We start from the raw sequence: 24,569 nt of genomic DNA, 5'->3' as shown, positions 1-24,569 counted from the left end.
TGACTAAAATAAGATTAGGTCAAATATAGATAATTATGAAATTAATTGGTTAATTTGAATTATTTGTTATTTGATCCCTTATGTTTTGAAAAGTTTCAAAACTTGTCCTCAAGTTTTGGAGTTTAAAAGTTGATTAAAAGTTTAAATTTTGAAATGTTGAGTTCTAAAACCCTAGTAATTTGAAAAAGTTCGAATCACACCCTTATGGTTTTATTAATTAATTAACATGTATAATTAAAAGTGATTTAATAAATCCATAAAGTTTTGGTTTACATTTAATTAAATTAAAAGTATAATTCACTAAATTAAACCACCTAGTATTTTAAAAGTGTAAAATACACCCTATACTATATATAACATTAAAAGTCTAATATTATATATGTATGAGTAATCAGTCAGTCTTACCGTTAGTAGGCCTCATTCACGAAGCTGGTCTATAAGGGGTGTTTAAGGAAATTGCCTATAAAATGGCGATTGAATGGGTATCCACTCTTACCCACCGCACTCTTGACTAGTGGATGGTTGTTAGCCGAACGGGTAGGATAGGACAGAAACCTTCCATTATAAGTATAATGAAGTACAAAGTAACTAAATGCTTTTTCAAATTCCCAAATCATAGTTACTTTAGGAAAAATATGAAATTGTATGCTAATCCATAGAATTACACTTCGTACCCCTGTCAAACGTTAGTGGAGCGTGTGTGGTTAACCGGCACACTAATTTGGGGATGACATTGGTAGCGAAAGGTGACTCGATGTTTGTCATAGATCAATGGAGCGTGTGTGGCTAATCGACACATTGATTAGGTGATAGTAGCATTGGGTGCACCACGTGATTCGTATGGTTATTCACACCTTATTTGTGATCCTCGGCATCCCGGTCACAAATAGTAGGGCATAATCGAGATTAAACATGCCATTGAAAAGTTCAATAGATCTAGGAGTTTCAATTCATTTAAAACTTAATCTTCCCTTTCGTTTTTCATGGTGGAAATTGGTAAATCGTCATTTACCTACCTTCAAATATTCTGCAACTAGATTACGACATCCATTTTCTAGGTTGTAGAATATTGTGTTGGATCCTAGCTTGATGTTTCATTTGGGTGTTACATCAAGAATTCTGATCAACATAACTTGAATTTTCTCCCGTTTTGTAGATGACTGAATCTTACAATGGTCTTCCCAAATCCTTTGGAACAAGCTTTCCAAATGAAGATGACGTTCCGAGATACGATCAAGGAAATAAGAGTCATGCTTCACTTCCTCCACCTCCTCCAATCGTTCTCCCTGACCCACAAGTTCAAAGGCTTGAAAAGTTCAAGCTCACTCAAGCCCTTTTGGCAAGTAAACACGAAGATGGGAAACCTGTGTGTGCACACGTCTTAGAGATGAAGTCACACATTGATAGGTTAAGCATGTTGGGTGTCGAGATTTCAAGCGAGTTGGCTGCTGACTGGGTTCTTCAGTTACTTCCTGAATCATATAGTGAGTTCGTTAGAGAGTACTATATGATGGATCACGACGTGACCCTCATTAATCTCACCTATTTGCTTATAGCTGCTGAATCAGCAATGATTTGGCGTGCTGGTCAAGCAAACTTGTCTGGTGAATCAAACTCCCAAACTTCAATGGACACTGGCGACATTGGAAGTGCAGAAAGAACTAAGTCTGTGATTGTCCGATGTGCTGTGCCAAAGGAGTCCATTTGCTTTTATTGCCAAGAGAAGGGGCATTGGAGACGAAGCTGCCCTAACTACCTGATAGATCTAAGAGATGGGAGAGTCAAGACGTATGGCTCTGCTTCAGGTAAAATCCATTATCTAACTCTTTTGAGTTCCTATTCTAGATTCTTAATACATGATGTGATAAGATTACATTTTGATGTTTTGTAGGATCGAAGAAAAGAGAGGAAGCTTGAGGGAAGAAGTGAGCTGAATCTAATCATGAAGATATGGATTTCAATCGCATTACTTGAAGAATGGATTCTTGAGCTACTACTTGGAGTTAGAATAGATTGTTAAGAAATATATAATAACATAGTTTTTCAATTGAATTGCATTGTAAGGACAAATTTTTCTGCAATAAAATGAATTTTGATTTTATCTTATTTATTTATCCTTACGATGAAATATATGAAAAATTGATGTTTGTGTACTTCTATTATTAGCAAAATGGATTTGACTCTTAATTATGTTATTTGTGGAAATGTCAAAAGTTTACTAAATAGGGAGAGTTTCTCATCGCCCAAGTTTCAATTGGACAGAAACTTGGAATCATGCAATGTGTATTGTATGATGAATGAAAAAAACTTTCACAGTTGGGAAACTTAGACTAATTCTTTGGCAAAGTGTCAATTGAAGGACTAGGAGATCAAGTACACTAGGTTGTGCGTTGATCAAGTCCACCACAAGAGTGAAAAAGATATTCGTCATGATTTACTAAAGTTTAGTAAATATGATTATACTTATAAGATTAAGTGTAATTCTAAGTTGATTGAAAGAGTTTCAATGAATAGTAGAACGAATAAAGAAGAATCAAGTAGGCAGAAAGATAAAAGTTTCTCCATTCTAAGAAGAAGGGAGACTACCTTTTATTGTGTTTTATGATGAAGTCTTAATGATTAAGAACCATATCTCAATTGATCCTCTAAGTGAGTCTTAGTGCATTTGCATGTCTAAGAAGAGGAATCGAGAATTGTAGAAATGGTTAAATCAAAGAGTCAATCATACTTCGTTCCAATATCAAGTCTTAGAGTCATACTCCAAGATTATGACATTGAGTGACAAGTCTTAAGTAGGTTTATAACACTCATCAAATGTGGAATTTGGAAAAGTTTTCTTATTCTTGCACATTTGAAATTGGAAAGTTGTGCTGTCTTGGATAAGACAAAGACCAACTAGGACCAATTATGTGAAGTGTTTTGTCTTGATAAGAACTACACTAACTCTTGAATATTTGCTTTGTCGAGAAATGTTTCTTGATAAGAGAATCTTATATGTCAAGGAGTCAGTGGGAGTCTTAATGGTCTTGAAAGGTTTCAAGAACAAATCAAGAATAAACCTTATAGATCATCACTAGCACACGACTTGAGGTTTACAATGTGCCATTCCAATTGAGTTAATTGCGTATGTGAGTTCTATGAGTTCTCATTTGAATGCATACTAGAGCCTTAGTCAATGGAAAGTACATTGATATGTAAGGACAAGTTACTAAACTACTTGGAAAACATGGTGGGCACTCGTGTTACCATAAGGCAAGGAATCAAGATTAAGAAAGTTCAGTCCATATGAGTTTGGATTTGTCGCAAACCTTGGTTTTAGCAAATTCACATGGATAGGAACTCATACACCATAAAATCTAAGTGTTATAAGATTCCCTCCTTCATGAAAATGACTGTGAGGAAATGCTTTCACTAAGAGAGATCTTAAGAAGATATCAATTGTGAAAATTGTATTCTCAAATTCGATTATGGTTACGGCATCCCTTTCCATAGTTCGAATTGTGAGATTTGGCAATTAGTTTGAACATTTGGAACTTAGTAACATAAGTTCTAAATTGTTCAAACACACATATGAGCTATCTAAGGAAAAGGTGTATAAGTTTAAGAAGCTTAGATAAAGGCTTATCGAAGCGTCTGGTATTAGAAATATGAATTTCAGAAATTCAATAGGCATTGTTTTTCTGGAAGTTAATTTGTTTTCTGAATACATGTCAAAGATAGTGGGAGCATAAGTGTTATGCTTATATAATAATCATCATGATAGTGGGAGCATAAGTGTTATGCTTGTATGATTATTATGGCAAGTATTGCAAGTTAGCAATATTAATTATAGAAAAACAAAGATTCAATTTGCAAAGTTACATGGGTTGAAAAGTTGTTTTAATATAATTAAGGGAGAGAATATTATACTTCGTTTCAAAATCTAAAGCTTAGATTGAGAAATTTTAATATTTTCAGTCAAAGGATACATTGTGTGTTCTTAAAATTCGATTATGATTACGGCATCCCTCTTCATAGTTCGAATTGTGAGAACATGACACATAAAATATTATGGCAAAAGATTGGTAAACTATCATATCTTTATGTAAGACATTATGCATCGTGTCCCATACGTTTCGGGTATAGGATCAATTGCAAATGCTATAATATTTTACCATTCTAAAATTTTCCAAATGTCTAGCGCATTAAGAGGGAAAAAGGACTAGAATTGGTTTTGACTAAAATAATTAAACAACTATCAAAGGACGATCCAAAGTTCACTGAGGATTGGTCGCTTGTGAGTAGTTGGGAGTATGGTATTGGATGGACTATATCGACATTATTATGAATAGATAAGATTCTATTAAGAATGAGTTGTCATATGGCAAATGTGGAAATATTTCAATATTGGGAGTTGGATATTAAGAATCTATGTCTAGATTAAAAACTTTTATGCAAGAAGGATGTTCAAAGGAATGTACTTTGAATGTGAGACTTCACGTCTATAGAATTGTCTTTTAACAATTTCCGATAGAGTACTTTGTAATTTCATTGGTCAAGTCTTGGTGACTTTTGTGCTATGATTTTGCAAAAGGATCGTTGCATAAAATGTTAGAATCTAGCATATTCTATTAGTGGCAAGAACCTTGTGTTCTTACACTAACAGTTAGGATTAAGGAATTGTGAAATGAGCATCATTGGAAAAGTTTTCAGTTGATCTATTTCACAGAGCATGGACCATAGGAAACAAGGTGTGCATGCTTAGAGCATGGGACAATTGTTGTTGTAATTCAAGTAATGAGTTGATTATCCGAAACATTAAATGATAAATAATGAGTAATCAATATGGTGGATAAATAGAAGTGTTTTATTTACTCTCACAAGTTTGGGGCCATATAGGATTAAGCATTATTGTTATGTTTCAATTTGCATGTTTTGACTTCCAGAATAACTAGGTTATTCAAACATCCATAGTTGGTCATACGTTGGGAGTAGGTGTGAATAAAGACTGTCATGAATCGGTCTGTAGATTGTCTGAAGTGTTTAGACATGGCACAAGTTTGCTGCAGAGTTCATGAGTGCTTTGATAAGATTAGAGTATTGGATTAAACCCACGCTCACTTGGATCACTTCATAGATTTATCACGAGTGATTAGTGAGACAATAATATTGTATATTCTTGAAACCGAGACATATGAGTTGTTATTTGTTGGTCGGTAGCACATTGATAATAAGTAAAGGCACCAGTAACTTGGTGTTATAAAACTTATTGTTGTGTGTGATTCGATCAGTAAATGCAAGCGAGCATTTGAGTCGAAGTTTATCCATTCCTTTTACTCAAAGTGGGATAAAAGCGATATCTGTGGGCCTCTCGATGATTTAGTGATGACACCTAAGCGCTTGGCCAAGCCGGGACTAAGTTGATGTGTTCAATTGTAGTCTGTTATCAGTCGTCATAAATCGGAAGTCGGGAAACAGTATAGAGACAATGATTGAAATTCATGTCTTTTGTCTATACGATATCTTGAGAATGGAGGAATATATGATCCCTTATCTAGAGGACACGCTATCTGATAAGATCAGAGTTGACAGAGGCTTTTGAAAGCTACGATTGCTGATCAGGTTCTGAAGTCATACGGAAAATAGTTATTAGACTTATCCAAGTGGGAGACTGTTGGATTAGTGTCTAAGTCCATAACTATTTTGGTATGTACTTGACCCGATTATGAGCATGGTCCTTTTGGGTTGCCTTCACCATAGCAATATGTAGGATGAATTAAGAAGAGAGAGGTTTAAATATGATTTATTAATATATTGTGAGAATAATATATTAAAGGGGAAATCATATTGTTTAATTAATATCAGTCAAGAATTAATTAAGAATTAATTTTGTGGCTAAAAGAGATTAATTAAATTTAGGGGACTGGACTGCAATTATTGGATAATTGAGTTATTGGGCTAAGGAATGCTAAAGGAACAAGGGGTGAACGAAATTATGATGGGAGCCCATCATATTTTCGTCCATGGCCTTATCCAGAAGGTTCCATGGGTTGCTTAGAGTTTAAGCTGTCCATTAGGGTTTTGACTGAAACCCTAGCAGCCCACACAAGTATATAAAGGACCCCTTAGGCCCCAAAAACGTGGACAACTGATTCTCTAGGGTTTCTAGTCGTTTTTGGGCAGCCTCCTTTCTTCTCCTCTTCATCCAAGTTGCATAAGGTGTTTGTGACTCCATTAGAGGTGCAGCACTTGAGGCACTAAGCTTTTTAAAGCCAATCCAAGCAAGGAATTGATTGTTATTGCTATATAACAATCAAAGGTAATTCTCTAAACCCTAATTCAATTTATAATATGTTAGATCTAAGTTTATTAGTCTTGGATTCAAAGCATGTACAATAGAGAAACCTAGATCCAAGCAGTAGGGTTTGTATGAGCACATAGGATTGTTTCTTATGCATAAAACCCATCACTAAACACATACTAACGGATCTTGTCCTAAGGCCTCGCCTATCTCTGGGCCCCGCCCTTGACCTGCTACTGATGAGTCATGGAACCCCGTCCATACACCTGCTGATGGTGAGGTACGGGCCCAGCCCACCCTCACTCCTTCCCTAACTTGGGCCTCGCCCCTGATCTGCTGCTACTGAGATGTGGAACACCATCCACACTCTGCAACTGAGGAGATACGGGACCTCGCCCACACTCACCTCCCTACCAGGCACATACAGGTATCATACAGACAACAAGTATAAACTATCACATAAACCATTCCTTGGGCACCCGCCCTCTATCATTGGACCTCGACCCGAATATCATACTAGCATATAGTGCCTAGCGCTAACCCCCGGGTCTTCTTCTCATAACTACATGGGTCGGCATTGTGGTCGTAGACCCATTCACACAAAGGGAAACTCACCTGCACTGGCTGAACTGGCTGATGAATCCACTAGCTGCTGCACGGCAACTCTCTGAACTTCTGCTCCACTCGCTCCCCGAGCTACCAATATCAATGCAACACTGAGTCTAACCGACCCCCGAAAGACAACCAAGTCAACTCTGGTCAAAGTCAAAGTCCTGGTCAAAGTCAACCCTCCAGGTCAACCCTACTCGCCGAGTCATCCTATTGACTTGCCGAGTTCATATGTTCAGAGTCCTTTTATTCGCGACTCGGCTCGCCGAGTCAGTCCATGACTCGCCGAGCCTACCGATTTCCGAGTCCTGACCTGTCACTACTAGAAAACAGCCCTTTAATGACGTGCAAACAATGACACTCACTGATAGAGGACGCGCATTTGTGCGTATCCTAAAAAATAATGTCAATTTTGCAAAATTTGAAGGATAGAGGACAAGCATTAGTGTGTGCCCTAAAATTAGTGACCAATAAGAAAAATTAGAAACACATAGGGCACCTATCATAAAAAAGGGCGTCGTGTAAACGTGTCGCTTTATATTTTTTTAAGGAAGGCGCGCGCGTTCTCTTGGGGAATGAATTCCCAAAAAATTAAACACCCTGCCTGATGCATCTCCTTCTTCTCCTTCTAAAATCCTCTACCAAAAAACCCTAATAATCCTTTAAGCATCTCGTCTTCCACTCTCTCTGCATTCTCTCTCTCTCTCTCTCTCTCTCTCTCTCCCTTCTATTTGCAAGCCCTAAGCCGCCACCACCAGCATCGAACCTCATAAGCTTTAAGAGTTCAAAGTGCCTAAGCAAACACTTCCGCCATCTCAAGATGTCAGTTCAAGATCGGAACGCCACATCGCAGAACACGATGTCATCATCGTCTCCACAAACTGCCGTCAACTGCAGAGAAAACGAATGCGACTGGGTCTGGAACGAAATCAAATCCGAAGCTCGCCGTGATGCCGAATATGAACCATCCCTCTCTAGTTACCTCTACTCCACCATCATCTCCCACTCATCTCTCACACGCTCTCTCTCTCTCTCTCTACATTTAGGAAACAAACTCTGCTCCTCCACCCTCCTCTACGATCTTTTCCTCAACACCTTCTCCTCCGACCCATCGCCGACCTACCAGCCGCCCATCAACGAGACTTTGCCTGCATCTCCTTCGCTACAATAGGTAAGAGATCATCATTAAGCTTCAAATGATTTCCTAACCGTGAAATCTGAGAATTAGTTTGTTAAAATCATGGAATTAGAGCCTGGTAGTGCAAAAGACTCAAATGGTTTTTTCTTTCCAGTGACATCCTCTAGAAATGCAAAGCGGTGGTACTCAGCCTTTCACAATGTCACCGCCATGGTTGGTGTCAGTGTCCTCAGTCTTCCTTACGCCCTGTCTCAACTCGGATGGTATCACCTTTCCTTCAATCCAAGTCTTCTCTGTAAGATTCTTTTTTGGTTTAAACGATGCACACAACATGTTCGGTGAAAATCCTCACACAAAATCCACTTTCATAATATACAATCTGCTTGATTCAGGGGCTTTGGAATCACAGTACTAGTCCTATCCTGGGTGATTACACTCTACACACTATGGCAAATGGTGGAAATGACACGAAATTGTTCCAGGAAAAAGATTCAACAGATACCGTGAGCTAGGACAACATGCTTTTGGTGAAAAACTCGGGCTTTATGTTGTAGTCATTCTACGCAAGGACCTGATTATACTTCTCGGCATCGGTCAATAATGTTGTTGAACTCAATTTCTTAGTTGGGGAGCAACTGAAGACAACTTCCATTGGTGTAAAGATGTTTATAAGTTGTTTTTAGCCTTTTTTGACGAGGGCACTTTTGTCTTTTGATTCAGGAAAGGCAAACATCAAGAGAAGGACTTCTTACTGTCGGTAGGGAAACAAGAGGACCTACACAAGCATGCCACAGCTCCGAATTCAAGCTTTTCTTTTCTCCTTTAATGAGCAATAAGAAACAATCAATAAATTAATCAACATACACACATAGCTTTAGGTTAAATTACTTGATTAATGAAGAGTATACCACAAGGCCATTATGCATGTGCCAGCTTAACAGTTTCTTTATGTCTAGCCAATTCTTTTATTCGATTTTAAATGTTAAAAAAATTTCTATTGATTAACGTTTTTTTTTCTTTCTGCAGGCAATGGTAGTACTTTGGTTGTTTTTCTGTTTCTCATTGTTATGTACTACTTAATTTTTTTTACCAGTTGCATTGGTAATACATGGATTTTGGTTCATTTTTTTTAGGTATTTGAGGTGATGAGAAAACAAGAAAAGGCTCGTCTTGCTGAATTGGCTGCAGAGAAGGCTCATCAGGAAGCCATTCAGGCTCAACTTGCTATCGTGAGTATTATTTTAGGTCAACCTTCATATGCTTTTGTCTGTTTTTGTCTTTTTTATTTGGGAATTACATTACATAATAGTTAATAATCATGTTCATATGCACGAACAGTAGCGTAAACTTGCAGAAGATCAAATGAATTTAGTAGAAAAACAATCACAAGTTAAAGCCGAAATGTTAAGATATGAAGATGAATTAGCTAGGAAAAGAATGCAGGTTTGAGAATCTCTTTCACTTTCTCTCTTTCTCTCAAATACCCACACACACTACATTTTTTATAGTCCAGTTTTCCATCTTCAATTGTATAAAGTATCTACAAACAGATCATGAAGCTCAAAGACAACACAATGTTGAATTGGCTAGAATGCAAGAGGAATATTTAATAAGAAAAGAACAAGCAAGAACAGCAACTGAAGAACATATTCAAAAATTTTAAGGTTGATACAATTTTGTACCTTCTCTCTATCTACACACACACACACACTCAATAACCCTTTTTGAAGAAACTTGTGTTGTTATACAGGAATGTTGTATCATCACTTAAAACAGAATTTTCAACATAAATGTGGACCCGATCTTTTTCTTCAGACAGTGGTATGTTTTTCCTTATAAGTAAATTCAATACAATCCATATTAATCTTTTTTTTTTATCATTTATAATGACTAAATTATATCCTTTTTTTGTGTTATGAAGGTGACTTGGTTGATGCTGTTGTCCCTTTTGTGGGAGAATCCATTAGTGATGGCACTTTAGCAACCTTTATAAAGAATATGTTGAAATTAAATAGCCAAATTATTTCTCTCTTTCTTTTTTATAATTATTTTTTTTGGAAAACTTTTCTTTTGTTGTTCATAGAACCTGGAGATCATGTGGAAGTTGATTATATGAGCCAATTGACCAAATCAAAACTGATAAGGTACTTTTTTTATGGTGAGGGCATTTTCGTCTTTTGCACATACAAGGATAATGAGTACTAAATTTGTTAATCAGGCAGGTGACAATTGATGTTGGGAGTCCTGAAGCTGGAGTTATCAAAGAGGTAAATTGTAATTTTAGTATGAATTCAAAAACCACAATTATAGAATTATCCTCTTTATTAAAATTACTTATATACCCTTTTAACCATAACTTAGTTTGTTGCAAAAAAAGGAGATACAGTGGAGCCAGGTACAAAGGTTGTAATGAGTAAGCGTCTGATGAAGTCGATATGTAAGTGCTGATATTATTTATATATTTAAATAATTCACATCACATTTTCAATGATTTAAAATTTATGTTATTTAATTTAGGACATATTTAACGAAACTTCGATCTGAATATAAAGAAGCTTTCCTTGAGAAGCATGGAGTGAAATTTGGGCTCATGTCTGGATTTGTGAAAGTAAGTTACAACTTACAAATCAATCCTCTTGCATTTTTATTTTTTCTTTTTTTTATTTAATTATGGTTGAAGTATATTTTTTAGGCTGCTGTTAGTGGGCTACAAAATCAACCAATCATTAATGATGTTATTGATGGAGATGATATCATATATAGAGATTATATTGATATCAGTATTGCTGTTAGGACTCCAACGGAGTAAAGAACTCACCTCCGTTGTCTCAAAATATTCTCACACCTATTCTACTTCTCAGGCCTTGTTCATTTGAAATGTTTGGAGTTGTCTGATACATAATTTGGAAACAATGGTCTTCGTCATCTCTCTGGTTAGTAGTATATTTGATCATGATCTAATCTTGTTTGACCTTTTGACTTGGATTTGACTTTTACATGATCTTGATTGTTGCAAGTTTGGTGAATTTGGAAAGTTTGAATCTTTCATTCACACTTATTACAGATGGAGGTTTGCGACACTTGGCAGTGAAACGAAAATTTGCATTAATTTCACAACCCCTTTAGGACTTTAAAGATCTTTATTATCCATCATTTGCTGAATGGGTTTCATGTATGGTATAAACCTTTTCATCCAATCATATTTATCTTATTAGAGGGGCTTTGCTTCTACTATATGCCAATATGCTTTCCTGAGACTCTAGTTCTTTTGGGTTCAAATGCAGTCAAACCACAAGCTTCTGGGGCCAATTCAGTTGCTGAGACCTTTTTTGAATTCAAACACCTTCTTCTTGTGTATAAGTCCAATAGAAAATTCAGTACTTTCTTGTGTATAAGTTCTATTAGAAGACAAACATATTTTTGAACCCTTTGAGATTTATCCATTTGTCTACTATTGGAATGATTATTTGTATGACATTAACTTTTGTGCAATGTATTATATTTTTTGTATATGGTATTTTATTTTCTATTATGAGACATGAAATGCAAATTTAATTTGAAAATTAGTAAATCTATAAATAAATTTTTTTTTAAAAAAAAAAATTAAAATTACAATACGCAAAAATGTGTGTCATCTTCGTTTATGACATGACCTTTCTTGACAGCAACTTCAATGATACGCATTGCGTGTCATAAATGCACGTCGTAAATGCGCGTCATAAATGCGCGTCGTCTATAGAGGACGCACAAAAGCGCGTCGTCTCTCGTTATGACAGGGCCTTCCTTGACGCGCATTTGCGCGTCGTCTGAGCGTTTTACGACGCGCAATGAGCGTCGTAAAAGGCTGTTTTTCTAGTAGTGTGTCCAACTCACCAAGTCTCCAATCGACTCATTGATTCGAGTCTAAACTCGAAAGGTTTGGGGTTTCGCGACCTGACTCGCCGAGTCCAAGAACAGACTCGCCGAGTTGTTCATCCAACTCGCCGAGTTCCTGGCCAACTTCATCTGACTCGACGAGCTGCTCATCCTACTCGTCGAGGTCCTCCTCATCTTCATGCTGCTCGCCGAGTCCATTCAGATCTCTATACATGCAGAGGACTTTTGAGTCATGCATGGACTCCAAACTGTAGATCTACCCTTCCCAAGCCTATTCATCACGTAAAGTTGCAAACTTTACGTGTAGAGAAGGAGATCTAGGAAAAATACACCATAAACTAGGGTTTAAGGCAAAGAGGCTCCATAACCAACTCAAGAGCTGCAACTTTATGCTTTCCAAGACCAAAATATACTTAGATCTGAAGTAGCAACTCCAGATCCGGCTTCTAACTCAAATGGATCACTACTCATGGCTAAAAGCCCCAAAACTCACAACCAAAATAGATCTAAAGGAAGGGAAACGACTTAATACCTTCAGATGTTCAGAAATATCTTCCCAATCTCAGATCTATAGCCCCCTCCTTGCACCTTCAAGATCCTTCTTCCTTCTCCAAGCTTTAATGCACTCCTCAAGACAATAATTAGCTCAAAAATGGATATGGCGGCTAGGGTTTGGTGTTCTGGGTTAGAGGGGCTGTAAAGGAACCCTAGGGGAGAGAATGAGGCGCTTAAATAGGCCCCAAGTCCCAAATTTAGGGTTTTCCTCGAACAGACCTGACTCGCCGAGTCTCCTTGGCCGACTCGCCGAGTCGGTCACTTACTCCTCGACCCGGATCCCGCTTGGACTCGCCGAGTTCCTACTTGGACTCGCCGAGTCCCCTCTTAAAGTTAGGGTTTTCTTTCCTTTCTTAGCCTTCAAAACTTTGGGTGTTACACTCTGATACCCCTCCATTGTGACAATATGGATGCTATTTACATAGCTTCACTACAAAAAAATATGGCATTTAGTGGCACACAAAAAGTGTTACTAAAAGCCTAAAATAATGTCACTAAATTTTTCTCAGAGAATGAGCGGCACACATAATAAGTGTCACTAGAAACGCTCCCACTAAAACCCTTTAGTGACACTTATTTTTTTGTCGTTGTAGTTTTTTAGGCTTTTCATGGCACATTTTTATTTGTCACGGTAGAATAATATTTTTTGTGGCACGTATTTTGTGTCGGTAAATACTAATTCAGTTCTAGAATTTATGTTGTTTTAGTGGCACTTTTTAATTGCCACAATACAATAAAAGTTTTTTGTGGCACATATTTTGTGTCATTAAATACTAATGTTATTTTTTAATTATACTATTAATAGTGACACATTTTTTAGCTATGATATAAAATTAAAAAGCTAATTAAACTATAATCCATAAAAAATAATAAAAATTTCACTATTTTACATCAATGCCAAATATGTTAAATGTTGAACCAAATAGACACTACATATAAAAAATTAACTAAACAAAAGTAACAAAAAAAAAACTTTACACTTCATTGCATTTGAACTTCTTCCCCAAACTTCATGTAATCTTGCAAACTTTGACATGCTTCCTAATTGTATCAATATTGTGTCTTTACTGAGTTTTCTCCCCTTTATAAAGAATTTGAAATGTTAAAATAAGGAAAAAAATAAATATGTATAAAATATGAGGACAAAATAGTACATTCACAAATGTGAAATGGAAGGATTTATATATCCAAGTTGATCGAGACTTAAAAGGTGTCATAACCAAAGTTTTCACCTGGAACAAATACAACCTTGTTTGATTAATAATACTTTCAGTTACTTCCTACAACCAAAGAATAGATACACATGAACTGTAGGTTACTAGTGGTGATGTATTTTTAGATTGAAAGATTAAATATAAGTGGGATGCTATGTAATGTTAGATTAATGATATGAGTTGTGTCATGTATGAGATTCCTAAGATTCTTAAAGTGCGAGAAACATTTTCAAAGCCATATAAGTAAAATATATCAACAACAAACAGATAACGATTGCTAAAAGGCTGAGGAAATGACTACCTTGTTTGCAGCTTCCACAATCGTCCACATGAGTCCTTCCTGGTATTTGCACCATTCCAACCTAGAAATTGTTGATGATATCTAAGAAAATAGGTATGAGTTTGATAACTAAACATAACTGACAAAAAGAAGATATGGAAAGATAAGTATCTTAAAATAAGGCACAGATGAAAAGACAATGTTGACTTACCTATGTCTTAGTTTGTTCAAGTTCTTGTTCAAGATGAAGCATTTTTAAACGACTAGCTTCAAATGAACACATGACTAATAACAAAATGCAAGGTTCATAATAAGTTCTTTAAATGAAAGCATGCTAAAAATGATAATTTTATGCATATTAATTTTTGTATAAATAGATCAAAGTTTAAACCTCATAACATAAAACAAAAGGCAGTTTTGAGAATTCTAAATTGAAAACGAAAGTGATTTCTCTTTCATATCCCCTACCACTTTCCCTAAATGGCTTTTACAGGTTGGTTCACTATTTTGTGCAAGGCGTCTTTGAACCTGTAAATTAAACTTTAGTTATTAATTGTAACTAAAAATATAATATGGTGACTAAAAGTAGAATAACATGACGACTAATATCGGTCAACAACAATGCTAGTCATTAGTCAACAAAGATGATGCAACATATTGTACCATATCACCTGGTTTACTTGCTTCTTGATCGAAATGATTAGAAGGTTTATATGTCAACCATCCTCTGACTAAAAACACAACATTATACATTTTTTCTTTTCTTCAGAAATCAATAAAAAATCATGAGGATAACAAAAAAGAGGAACATTTTAAATGATTACATGGTTGTATAGCTTTGCATCCATCTCTATAATCACGGCAACATATGCATCCTAATATATGTTGCCTTTGAAATCTCCCCACATGCTAAACTGATGTATAAGATCATCTACATCCATCCTCTTTGAGTTGAGATACTATGTGGCTGAGAAATTCATGGTGTTTTGTTAGTCCACTAAATATGCAACAATAAGATTAAACTTCAACATAACATATTCACCATTAAAGCAAAAACTATGAGAATGAAAGTAAAAAAACAATCATACATGTTAGTTATTACTATGAACTTATGGAGAGTTTAGAGTTTCACCCTTCACACTTTTGGATAGATTTTATAAAGGCAAACCCCATTCATTCAGTTGCATTTCACTCTGCATACATTGTTTTATGAATATCTCCCAACAACAGTAACAAACAAGTTAAGTTTAATAATAAACTCACTCAATGTGATGCATAATATAGAAGAAATATGCATGGAAAATTGTTCCCTGAATGAATAATGGTGAAGTAGTCAGCCCATAACGACCTATGACTCTACCTTATTTATCCACTAGAAACTTGGTGAAGTTCCATTTGATGCTTGGCCCAACAAACTCCCATTTTCTTTGCTTTAGGAAACATGTACTAAGGTGATGATTTTGGTCCATTAACACAAATCTTTAACAAAGAAACATCTTATTAGAGTCATTTTCACCCTTTAAGTTTCAAACTTCGATTCATTTATGGTTCAAAAAACATATATATATATATATATATATATATATATATATATATATATATATATATATATATATGTAAGTATGAGTGAAAACTCACCTTCTGGAAGATGGGATATGTGGCATTAAACCTTGTGCATGACAATTCTTCCATTTTCTCGCTCGAATCCGGCTCTTGTTTCAGGAACTTATTGCAAGGATATGCTAAGATCTCCATACCTGATCATAGATATGTAGTAACACATACTTTTTATTTTGATTATACTCTAACTCACAAATTAATACATTTTTGTTAACGCAAAACCATTTCTGACACTATCATTTGATTTTTGAGATTGGCTTCACAATGAGAAATGATAAAACAAGATTTGTTAAGATTCGTTAAGATTCGTTAAGCTAGATAGATAAATAGGTATCCACGATACACTTAATTTATTATCTAAAATTACGATCAATTATTATTATTACTATTTAGAGGGAAGATAAGTGGATGTAGAATATGATATTATATTAAGGAAATTGACTAATAAGATAAATATAAAATTAGGTATCTATTCTTTTAAGTTTCAACTAATCAAGTGATTTTCTGGTTATCTAATATCGATTATTCACTTCACTTTAAAGCCTCGCATCCAAACAACATTCTCTTCTGGTTGAGATAATCAATTTCGATGGTTGGAGTGAAGAAAAGAGTACCTCATTGAAGTCGAGTGGAGAACAGATGGAGATCGTTGTTCGGAGTCTAAATTTCAAGTGTATCGTGCCATAGTGGTGTAGTGTAGCAGCGGTGGTGTTGTGATGTTGGAGATGGAAGCAGTGACCGACGATGGCGATATCGAGGTGGTGTTAGGTATGGGAGCATATGAGAGTGACGAGATTGGGGTAAAAAAATTATCCTCTACTCTCTAACGCCTACGAAGTAAAAGGGGGTGGGTATAAGAAATGGGGGAATGTGAAATTTCATATATATATATATATATATATATATATATATATATATATTGAAAGGGGAATAATAAGTAGGAGTTCAGTTTTTTTAATGGCGTAATGACAAATCAGTAAAACCACGTAACAAAACGTTAGTGGCATATAAAAAGTATATGACACAATTTGTAGGGTTTTTAGTGGCATTTAAAACTGTTATGCCATTAATAAATTTTAATATTAGTGACATAAGTTGTTAAGTGTCTTTAAATCTATTAATTTTATAGTGACATATAAAATATACCACTAGAAACATACTATAGTGGCATAAAAAAGATATGTCATTAAAAATGTGTGCTACTAAATATCATTTTATTTGTAGCGCTTCCTATCATGTTTTTCAGGAACGCATGAAACATATCGAAATCGATTGTCACTTTGTGAGAGAAAAGGTTCTAGAAGACTTAATTCGATTGTCTCACATTGTCACTAGGTGATCAGAAAGCAGATATTCTTACTAAACAGCTTCATGGTTCTCAACATTCAATAGCATAACAACATTGTCCAAGCTTGGTTTACATAAATGCTCACCAGCTTGACCGGGAGGGGGGGGGGGGGGGGTAATCATACCATTTCAGTTAGAATTGGTTGAGGTTTTGTTAGTAGTTTGTTAGAAGGGTAATTTAGTAATTTCTGCTTAATTAATCAGTTGCTCTGGTTTGTGTCTGTACATAAGTATATGTTTAGTTCTTTTTTTATTAGTAATGAATTCAGAGAAAATATGAACGTCTCTCTTATATTCTTCATTTGGTTCTTGATTCTTTCTTGATCTTTGAATCTAACATTTTAGACTATAAAACTTTTGAAATAAAATAAGATATTTACCCATGTTTATTTAAATGAAAGGTATATATTTTATGGGCTGATAACCCATTATACTTCACCTTGTAATCTCCTTTTTATCTAATAAAGTATTGTTGTTAAAAAAAGTGATATTGAAATTTTATTAAGCACCTAAAATCGTTTAACACTAAATTAAGTTATATTTAGAAGGTAAATATGAAATTAATAAGACGCACCAATAATGATGTCAATGAAGGAAATGTCAAACAACACTAAACAAAATTCACTTGTTAACAAAAAAAAATGATTCCTTGATATCTTTTCTATTTTAATTTCACTTTTACTACGTAATCGCAAATGTATAAGGAATGGTTTTTTATGTTTTGTTTTTATAATATTTTAAGACTAAAATATTCATCATACAAATAGTTAATTACTTTTGATATTGTATTAATAATTTGCCATAATGTTTATTTTATTACTAGTATGTGGTTTATTGGTAACTGATGACTTAACAAATTTAATACTCAAGAATGGATTGCCCTTCATACAAATTTCACAAGCTTCAATTCGTTAGCGTGGAAAACGATATACTATAATTTTTTTCCATACACAACAATTTATATTTTATAGATTGTATAATAGTTTAAAACATAAATTATTTGAAAAAAATATATTGTAGGCAAATATTCTTTTGGTTTATGGCATTCTTAACTTGGTGCTACCCATTTCCCCTTAATTTATTTTAAATTTATTTCCTTCTTTTGTTGATATCTCTTTGTTCTATAAAGTACTAGTTGTGAGACCCGTGTATTACACGGGTTTATTAAAAATAAAAATTTAATATCAATATTTAAACATTAAATATTTTATAAAATAATACTTTTACATATCATAATGTAATCTTTTCAAACATTTATAAAAAAAATCAAATCTTATTTAGAGCATTTATGAGACTTAATTATCAAATTAATAGAATGATTCTTTTTCCTTATTTGAAATTTTATTTTAAAAAATAGAAATTCTAAAAAAATGACAAGTGGAAAATAATAATTCTAAAACTCTCACAAAATTACATATGGCAAAACTCTTGAGAATTTGACAAGTGGCAAAAAAAACCTTCATTTGTAGGATTTGACAACTACTCTCTCTCGCCCTCTCCTGCTTATGCTTTCTCCTGAAAAGCAGATAAATGGAAGAAATGGCATCCTTAAGGAGTTATCAAGAGGTTGGTCATTATTCATTCATTTTGCTCTTCGTTTCTTCAACGACTGTAAAACACATTTTTGCCGTGGAATTTTTTCGGTCCATTCAAAAAAAAAATAAGATCATTGGTTGGATTACGACTACAAGTTTAATGTTTAACTCAAATTCGAACTTTTTCTTCTGGAACTCTTCCCAAAATGCCAGTTGTTAACATTTCTTGATCTTCAAAGCTAATTAATAGATTAATTTTTTGTCTAATTAAATTAAGGCTTTTTTAAAGATTTTCTTCCAAAGTTCCTGGAAAGATGTGAGAACCATACGTAAAACGAGTTTTTGTCGTGGGTCAATGATCCCAAATTATCATCTTGCTAAGCATTGTTTTGAATTTCAGATTACACTATGGCTTTTCTGTTTCTTTTCTGGCTTTTACTCCATGTGATCATCTTGAGTTTTGTTTTGTTTGTGTGGAATAAACACTCATTTTAGTGCGTGCAAGTGACAAGCTTTCACCAATTAATTAGTATATGTAGCGTATATTCAATTAATTTTTTTTTTTTTTTTTGTTAATGCTTGTGGTAAATTATTGATAATCAATATATAATTTTACAAGCATCATGTATTTTGATTAGTTTGCATATAGTATTTATACTTGAAAAAAAATTATGCAGAGATACTTATTTATATATATGATTCTTTATTCTTTTTATATATCAATTAAACTCCTGATATTTTGTAATCGTAGTAATTTCTATTTACTACTATTGATTATATAATAAAACATCAATTCTTTTTTGGAAAAGGTTTACCTTCCGTTGTAATTCACTGAAAATTAAATAATAAAATGTCATTTTTGATTAATTGCTTTAATCAATTAATTCTTTGGAACTTTTGCAAATTTTAGAGCATTGATGAGCTTAAGTTCAAGATTCATCACACATCACTTGAACTGGAAACAGTAAAAGCAAAAGCAAATGAAGAAATGAACATAAATACCGACTCCTTGAAACAATTGATACAGCTCCTAAAACTTGTTCTCCATGAAAGGGATGAAGCAAGAGATCAAATTCAGAAACTACTCATCAAGATCATGCCATCCACAAACAATACCATGATCTCCGATTATTTCATGATCGAGCAAGTTCATCAACATTATCAGAGCAGTTTAATGAAACCCGCAAAACCCAACTCAAGTATTGCTGAATCCAACAGTCTTTCTGATGCATACAATCACAGCTCATACTGCACAGTGATTTATAGTTTTATATGATTAACTTTTGGCATATAAAGAGTTTTATGTTTCCCTCGTATGAAAATTACAATCATCAGACACATGATATTAAATAACAAATACTTATTCGGCGTTGTCTGGTCCAACAAAAACAATAAAAACATCGAAACCAAAACAAGATTATAAGTTTTATAACAAATTAACGAGGAAGAGAACTAATAGAATCTTTGACCCTAAGAAGTATCACCACAACCTTGTTTGCGTCGGTTATCACTTTGTTTTCGTCATCATCTTAATCCATCTTCAACAAAATACCAAGTGTAGTCATGTCGAAAAACGAAGTCTTTATAGTACCACCGAAAGATAATTTCTTGAACCCCATCTTTGAGTTCGACCTGCATTCATGGCATCAAGTCCTGTAGAACCTCCTTGCTTACAGCATACACCATGGAGTCCATTAGTGATTGCTATGGTTGGAACCATGGGAACCCTATTTCTAGTTTTTAGTTACTTTAACATACTACGACGCTGTTCATTTCACGTATATTCAGGAAATGCTCAAAGGAGGCGTCTACGTGACACAAATCTAGATGGTAATGATCCTTCCCTACAATTCCAAAGCCGTGGGCTAGACTCATTCGCTGTGCAAATGATTCCCGTAACACAGTTTAAGAAAAAAATAGAATCAGATAAAGTGAATCATTGCGATGAAAGTACTGAATGTTCAATTTGTTTGGGTGAATATGAAGATGATGAGTGGGTGAAAACCATACCGAATTGCTCTCATGTGTTCCATGTATCATGCATTGATACTTGGTTTCAAACTCATTCGAACTGCCCTCTTTGTAGATCAGACGTTTTTGATCTTGAAGTTTCGGTCTCTACGTGTGGAAGTAGAGGAAATCTCATTAGAGAAGAGGTTGATGAAGAAAGATCGGTTTTTTATCAAACTCTTCGCTCTCATATCCTTCAAAATTCTAACTTTGCTAGGCTAGATCAGAACTGACTTATTGATGAGATATGTGAAGAAAGCTTTTTGATTTGTTGATGCTAGATTACATATGCTTGTGTATCATTTTCATTAAAATTTTCAATAATTATATAGCTAACATCTTGTTACTATCATCATCTATATCAACGTAACATATCCACCATCCTTCATAACTACATATATACAACAGGGCAATTCCAACTAACAAATCTATCGAACAAAACTCGTGATCATTTTATTTTTTGATAGATTTTCGACAGAACAGCTCTGTGACAAATTACCAATGAATTGTTACTGACAATTTTTATGATATTTGCAACGGCTTTCCCAATGCAACCTATGGTTGATATATGCCTCATTGGAACTCTAATCCCTAACTATGAAGTTACTCTGCCTTTCAGAACCCAAAAAGAAAGTCGGACATCTGGGAAACCTAAGAAAAGGAATCTGATTTCTAAGCGTAACACGGATCACATACGAAAAAATTATAAATAGTTATCACAATATAAAAAAAATAAAATAAAGTAACATAGAAAAAATTAATATCATAAAACAAAATAAAACATAAGTTAACCAATAAAACTATAAATTAAAAAAAAAAAAAAAAAAAAAACAAAATATTCAATCATAAACTAATATAAAATAGTAAATAACTTCATTAGAAAAAACAAAAGTTTCGAATGCAATTCAAAATATATACAATTACACATTTCTACTTGGGCATGGTTACTATCTCAAAATCTAAACGAAATGAAAATACTTCATGAGAACGATGTGTCGGGATGACAATACTCAACCGTATTTCCTTTAAATAAATAAATGAGATTGTTTCGATAATCTCACCATTCATTTGGACTGGCATTGTAGTTACTAACATCTACTTTACTCACCGATTCTGAATGAAAACCCAAATCTCCCACAAACGATTTTCACTTATAGAAAATATCTCCATTTTCCGTCAAACTTAGTAAGTCTCGATGCATACGAGTTAAAATCATTAATAATTGAAGGTGCATATATCACTAATATTATTCCGAGTATACATCGAATCGCAAAATGTCATAGTCAGACAATAAAAAATAAACTACACCTCCACTAATAATTGTCTCATCTGAAACATAATAAACAGAAGATGGTAATCGGATATTATAAAGCTCCCTCCATTCCCATGTAGTAGAGGCAAACAATTCTAGTTGGAAGTAATCATAATTCACCTGATCCTTAAGCAGATCACTACAAAGAAAATAACATATCAGTAATAAAATAAACTAAAATAATATACTTAAAATATAATACAGATAAAATCTTAAGATGACAGTGTGTATGATAATAGAATGATCTTGAAATGTAATGGCTTCGAACTCGTAACTACCATAGGAAACTTTACCGCAACATATTTAGAGATTGGAAATGGTAATGATTAATTTGCAATCTAAATTCATTGGTTTACAAACAAATAAAAACTTTTTTGGATATTCATCTCCATTATCACATTCAGCAACAATGAGTACGCACAAGGAAAATGATAAAAATTTACATGAATTTGGTATACAACTAATGTCAAAATTCTTCTCACCACATGGCGGAACAAACTGACGCTATATAGTCCCCCATGGTTTTTTTGCTAAACTATACCACCAAAAACCACATTATTTTTACATTTGTACAGATAAAGAGCATGTGTGTTGTATTTTATTTTTTCAAAATATTATTTGCATAATGTATACTATCAAATGTATGTAATGATATTCTTAAAAAGCATTTCAATAATCATCTCAGAGTCCAATGATGATAACTGTAAAACAAACAAAATAATCAAAAATTATATAATTTTAAATTAAACAAATTTTATATAAAATAAAACATGTAACAAAATCATCAAAAACATTTGTATAACAATACTAATGAAATAAATAGAATTTAGTAACGAATGAGTGATCTTGTGCAACATTACTTTTATTGCTCGAAATGTACTCCATTATTGATTTGATGAAGCAACAAATGTGTATACCATAAACGTATAATGAATTGAAATGATCTGATAAATCGAATTGACAAGAAATAAGCAAAACAAGAGGTAATTTGTGTGAAATATACATAAATGTCGTAGAAAAAAATTAATAGAACAAATGGGAGAACTTCAATGTCTATAAGGTGTGAGACCCTTGTATTACACATGTTTATTAAAAAGAATTAATATCAAATTTTGAATAACAAGCAATTATTAAAGTAATAATGTTACATATAAGCAAATAATTTATTGCTTAAGTATGTATTTGAACCCAAATTACTAAAAATTAGTAATGACATGTTCTAAATAATTGTTAAACGATCGACCGAATGCGATATTGAAGGAATGGGAAATAAAGAATATAATATGTTGAATTCAAAGGTTAATCACTTAATCATGATCATGAAAAAGAACAACTTCAATGCAGTGGTGAAAAATGAACCAATGTATGCGTCATATTTTGAGGTCTTATTTTCTGTTTGTTTCAACTTTTAAACATAGAAGGTTAGAATAATAAGGAACAATTTGGTAAATTCATTTTATGTCAGAAACGGATTTGATATTTAGGGGCAATATGGGAAAAGTGATTGTTGAGTTAGTTGTCTTTCCATTAAAGACATTGAAAATAGGTAAAGGTTCTACCATATTTATCTCAAAATCATTAATTTGATTCTCCATACAAGAACTTAATCTCCTCTATTATGTTTTATTTGTAAATTTAATTACTAATTTCTTGATATCCAATAATGGAATCCCAAATTCCGTACTTGTAGCTCTAATTCCAACCACTTTAAACAGTCATATGCAAATAATTCAAGTAACGAGTATTTTGAGTCATATACCTCTAATATCTAAAGCAGAAGGTTTTAAGGGTATGCTTCTTTTCTGTCATAATAAGTTTAGTTTATAAGTTATTAATGATGATAATTATATTTATATCAAATATTTTTTATTTAAATATTTCATAAGTTCTTATTCTTTTAATTATTTCAGATGTGTATTAACATAATTGTTAATTTTTACTTATAATAATTCTCCAAATATAGATAAAATAATTAGCATAATCGTGAGAATAACAGCTTCAATGCAATCATATATATATATATATATATATATATATATATATATATATATATATATATATATATATATATATATATATATATATATATATATATATATATATATATATATATATATATATATATATAAGTGTTTTTGAATAAGGAAACCATTATTTTCCAAAAAAACCATGGATCCTAAGATATCATATAGGAGATTTTCGGATATTTAGCTAGGAAAAAGAAAAATATCAATTATATTTATTCAAAATTTCAAATTAATTGATAATTTTCTAATTTTGCAGAACGTTGCTATTATAGAAACTTAAAATAGTTTAGAATAATTGGTTAATGGGGGATCTGAATATATGCATACATGATTAAAAATGTATGATTTAAGTTGTAGAAGAAGAAGCTAACCTGGCTTATTTTACCTTTTATACGGTTTATCATATCTGCATTATGATCATTTGAGTAATACTCGATTTATTGGTTAAGAACCCTTGAATTCATCATTCAGTCCATAAGCCTTAGATGATAATACTGCTCCACCATATGTGCTGACAAACTTATGATGAATGTCTTTAAAAAAAGCAAAAGGAATCCTTCATGTAAAAAATAATTTATCATCTACTTTGTCCATATTCTACAAATCATCAAGTTACTTGTTCAAACAAAACGATATCAATTACATTGTTCAAAAATGTTACTGTGAGAAGTTTAGATTACCCACTATAATTTGATTAAACTCCTTTTCAATTCCATATATAAGAAAACAAAGAAATGAATTTGATTTTCAAGTTTCAATCTCTGTA

At 33.3% G+C, this 24,569-nt stretch overlaps 2 protein-coding genes and 1 long non-coding RNA gene across 5 annotated transcripts; 2 read left to right on the top strand and 1 right to left on the bottom strand.

Moving 5' to 3' along the window:
- The first annotated feature begins 309 nt into the window (after nt 1–309).
- LOC145074643 (uncharacterized) lies at nt 310–2,106 on the top strand. The gene is made up of 2 exons (XM_079020986.1): nt 310–1,805; nt 1,892–2,106. The coding sequence occupies exons 1-2, from the start codon at nt 1,157–1,159 to the stop codon at nt 1,915–1,917; spliced, it is 675 nt and encodes a 224-aa protein (XP_078877112.1). The 5' UTR covers nt 310–1,156; the 3' UTR covers nt 1,918–2,106.
- Nucleotides 2,107–13,328: 11,222 nt separating this feature from the next.
- Nucleotides 13,329–16,418, bottom strand: LOC145073606 (uncharacterized). Of its 3 annotated transcripts, XR_013691454.1 has the most exons (5): nt 16,187–16,418; nt 15,591–15,709; nt 13,974–14,911; nt 13,613–13,690; nt 13,329–13,539 (listed from the first exon to the last, which is right to left on the bottom strand). It is a non-coding gene; the product is annotated as an uncharacterized LOC145073606 (long non-coding RNA). The 3 variants fall into 3 exon arrangements; XR_013691453.1 differs by having other exon boundaries at nt 13,613–14,911; XR_013691452.1 differs by having other exon boundaries at nt 13,329–14,911.
- Nucleotides 16,419–20,094: 3,676 nt separating this feature from the next.
- Nucleotides 20,095–20,697, top strand: LOC145075448 (RING-H2 finger protein ATL1-like). Its single transcript, XM_079021694.1, has one exon. It carries the CDS (start codon nt 20,095–20,097, stop codon nt 20,695–20,697), a length of 603 nt encoding a protein of 200 aa, XP_078877820.1.
- The last annotated feature ends 3,872 nt before the right edge of the window (nt 20,698–24,569 follow it).

Source organism: Lactuca serriola, chromosome 9 (assembly GCF_051521515.1).
Source record: "Lactuca serriola cultivar US96UC23 chromosome 9, Lser_US96UC23_V15, whole genome shotgun sequence".
Lineage (NCBI taxonomy): Eukaryota > Viridiplantae > Streptophyta > Magnoliopsida > Asterales > Asteraceae > Lactuca > Lactuca serriola.
Note: the sequence above shows the minus strand (reverse complement) of the source record. Positions and strands in the feature narration are given on the sequence as shown.

Bases quoted from the DNA above. Each gene is read 5' to 3' on its own strand.
- LOC145075448 (XM_079021694.1), top strand. From the start codon at position 20,095: ATGGCATCAAGTCCTGTAGAACCTCCTTGCTTACAGCATACACCATGG.
- LOC145074643 (XM_079020986.1), top strand. From the start codon at position 1,157: ATGACTGAATCTTACAATGGTCTTCCCAAATCCTTTGGAACAAGCTTT. The intron at 1,806-1,891 runs GTAAAATCCATT...GATGTTTTGTAG, and splicing joins GACGTATGGCTCTGCTTCAG to GATCGAAGAAAAGAGAGGAA.